The following is a 3,353-nucleotide window of genomic DNA, read 5'->3' as shown; positions in this document are numbered from 1 at the left end:
TCAACAGCAAGGAAATTGCACAGATGATACACATATTTATATTTGTATTTGTACTATAAAAACATTAGTCGAATTAGTTTTGATTGCCCCTGTTTCGTACGTAAAATAGTTATTATAATTACTTGCGACGAATTTCGGCGATACCTAATACAACCAATATAATTTAAAAAAAATCAGTTAAATTGTACTCACCCGTCAAATCAAGAGGTTTCTGTGTCAAGATGCTAATTTTGCTAAATGGTTTACTGACAAATGATTTACTGACGTGAGTTGATTGTGAATAATGTTAGTATGTGAATATATTTTGATTTGCACCGATTTTATGGCATTTTGAGTTATTTATTTCATGTTCATATGTATATGTATCCAATGTATATATGTCAGTAGAAACATACACATTTATGTATAAATTAAATGTAGATTGTGTTTAGTAATATCCGCGCATATAAGTTGTCTATGTCTAATTATTATATTTAACGGCTCAACGTACTGCCTATGAAGTTGTAAGTATGTAAATGCGTTGTGTAGCGACGCTACGAACCACTTGCCTATATGCCATTGCGATCTTCAGGGCGCGTTTCGCTGTAGAAACCAAGATTCATGGTAGGCACCAATTGGCTGTAGAAAGACATATCGGCAGCGGTGGGTCGTTGCTGCGTGCCTGACAAATCTTTAGATGCGGAAGTGGTTTGATGCGTGCTACCGGCAGGGCTAGCTGCAGTTGTCACCAAATTCAAGGCACCGGCAGTGTTGGCAGAGCCAGCTAAACCCAAAATATTACCTGACGACGCGCCGGTCACACCCGTTGCCGCACTAATAGCTGCCTGTGTGGCAATAGTCGCAGTCTGTTGCAATTCATGCATTTTCATGTGTCTTTCATATTCATCGTGTTTAGAGAATTGCATGCGACAAACGTCACAGGGATATTGTGGTGCATGGAATTCCAATTCGTGACGCGCGAGTTTTTCGCGTCGATTAAAGCCGGTGCCACACTGCTTGCACGTAAATAGCGTGTCCAGATGTAGCGCCTGGTGGCGTTGCAAATCGCGTTCACGTGTAAATGTCTTCTGGCAAATCGTGCAGGTGAAGGAGCGTGAATGTGATGGCTTGTGCGGCGGTGGCGGCTTCGGCATTGACGGTCGTTGTTGCAACTGCGCTGCCAGTATGCTATGCTGACGATACTGATCTTGCGGTGATGACATATTTGGCTGTGACGACGCGTTGTCGGCGTCACCATACGGATTGAGTGACACTACCAAGTTTTCTGTCTGTCCCATACTGTTGTTACCATCTTCTGTTTTTAGCGCACCAGCACCACTATTCTGTTGGTGTAAAAATTCGGCATCACGCCGGTAGTGCGTCTGTTCGTGCAAATGTAGTTTATCCTTACGCGCGAAAGCGCTTGGACAGCGACTGCACTGGAATGGTTTCGAATTTGTATGCGAGCGTATGTGACGCAATAATTCGGGTGCGCTGGAGAAGGAACGTGGGCAGCGCGTGCATACATGTGGCTTTACGCTACTGTGTATGCGTATATGTTTCGTCAAATTAGTGTTGCGTGAGAAACTCTTTGCACAGACGGGACATGAGAATGGACGCACACCGGTGTGCACAATTGTATGCTTCTTCAGATCGGAACGTCGACAGAAACCTTTTTTGCAAAATGCGCAAACATACGGTCGTTCCGGATCGTGTAGTTCTTTGATGTGATAAATCAAATTTTGGCGACTGGATGTACGTTGTGAACAAAAGCTGCAGACATATGGCGCTGCACTGTCGTGTTGTGACTCGTGTTCTTGACATTCAGCTTGTGTTGTAAATGCCATGTCGCAATACTGACAAAGATATGTGTTTTTGATCACTACCTCGCCACCAATAAACGAGTCGTTGGCTGGTAGAGCAGCAAAGGAGGAAGACACATCCGTTGCAGTTTGTGAATTTTCAGCATTATGTAAATCAGCTGCTGACTTAGCCGCCACTGCGGAATTATTAAAATCATGCTGCGCTAAATTAGATTCAGCAATAATTGAAGTTTGCGTCGCAGAGGGCGTGTGCTCTTCAGTTTCCGAATCAGATTCCATAGAAAATTCATCTTCTGAACTTTCATAATCCTGGTTGGGATCAATCTCTGTAATTACGCAATCGTCTTCGGGTTCGAAATTGCCCGGATTACCATTGAGGCCTGGTCGTTGTTCATCCTCGTTTGTTGCGCTTTTGTAGTTTTCTGCCAACCAACGCTGCAATTCAGTCTCACATCTCTGTACATTTTCACGGAAATTAGTAAACGCCTCTACCATGGCAAAACATCTTTGACAGATGTGACTCGGCAAGGCCGTTGAGTGTTGAAACTAGTTGAAAAAGCCAATTTATTAATGTGCTGTATACGAAACGTATTTTTTATATCAAACCTTTACACCCAATAAGTCAAATAAGCGCTCAACCATATTAATTTTGTTCGGGGGCGTTTCAGTCCCAGGCGACGACTTTTCCTCTGCTGGTGTTGGTACTTCCTCAAATATATTCACAATTGTTTTATCGTGACGCAAACATAGGCGGCAGAGTCCAGTGCTGCTGTCCACTACAACAGTCTCTGCTGGCGCAGCTACCATTTCGAGATCCACCATTGTTGCAAATAATTATATGCCTCACACTGTATTATACAAGTAATCAACAAGCTGCTTCGATGCGTTTTAAAGTCATAAGCTACTGTGAAGGTTTTTGCTCGGTGAACTTATTAGAAATAAATAAAAAAAATTAACGCGGCACTTTGATACGGCAAATATTACGAGAAAAACAATACAAAAGGGTTTGCACAAAACGTAGGGTTGCAATTATTTGCACGAAATATTACAGCGTGCTCACACACGGCAGCTTTACGATGTTTAAATTTAATTTCTTATATAAATTGTTAACTGCATATCTTATATATTTAAAAATCTGTAAATATTTATCAATAAATTAATTATAATTTTATTCGATTAAATATTAATAAAAAATCAAGGAAAAAGGTGTATGCGTTAAAAAATAATTAAATTTTAAAGCAACAGTCGCTAGATGGCACGCCCGTTGAATTATTGCAATTTCGTTGATTCGCAAAAAGATCTAGGTGTCAACAATCAAAATTGAATATATATTATATTTTCTACGAGTTTATAGAAATATAAAAAAGATTACTGAATAACTTTCGGTTGGTTTTTGTAACTAAGAATAAACAAACTGAACACAAAAGCAATAAGTCTTTAGAATAAATTCTCAAAAAAAAAAATATGTGGCAGCACATAAACAGTTATATATGTGTATATGTATGTATATAATAAGTTTTGACAACAGGTGTCGCTTCGAGTTGACATTTA

At 40.1% G+C, this 3,353-nt stretch overlaps 1 protein-coding gene across 1 annotated transcript; it reads right to left on the bottom strand.

Moving 5' to 3' along the window:
- Positions 1-270: 270 nt before the first annotated feature.
- Positions 271-2,808, bottom strand: prg (piragua). Its single transcript, XM_014237987.3, has 2 exons — positions 2,409-2,808; positions 271-2,348 (listed from the first exon to the last, which is right to left on the bottom strand). Exons 1-2 carry the CDS (start codon positions 2,622-2,624, stop codon positions 549-551), a joined length of 2,016 nt encoding a protein of 671 aa, XP_014093462.3. The 5' UTR covers positions 2,625-2,808; the 3' UTR covers positions 271-548.
- Between the last annotated feature and the right edge of the window lie 545 nt (positions 2,809-3,353).

This window comes from Bactrocera oleae, chromosome 3, assembly GCF_042242935.1.
Source record: "Bactrocera oleae isolate idBacOlea1 chromosome 3, idBacOlea1, whole genome shotgun sequence".
NCBI classification, from domain to species: domain Eukaryota; kingdom Metazoa; phylum Arthropoda; class Insecta; order Diptera; family Tephritidae; genus Bactrocera; species Bactrocera oleae.
This window is presented reverse-complemented; position numbering and strand designations above follow the sequence as displayed.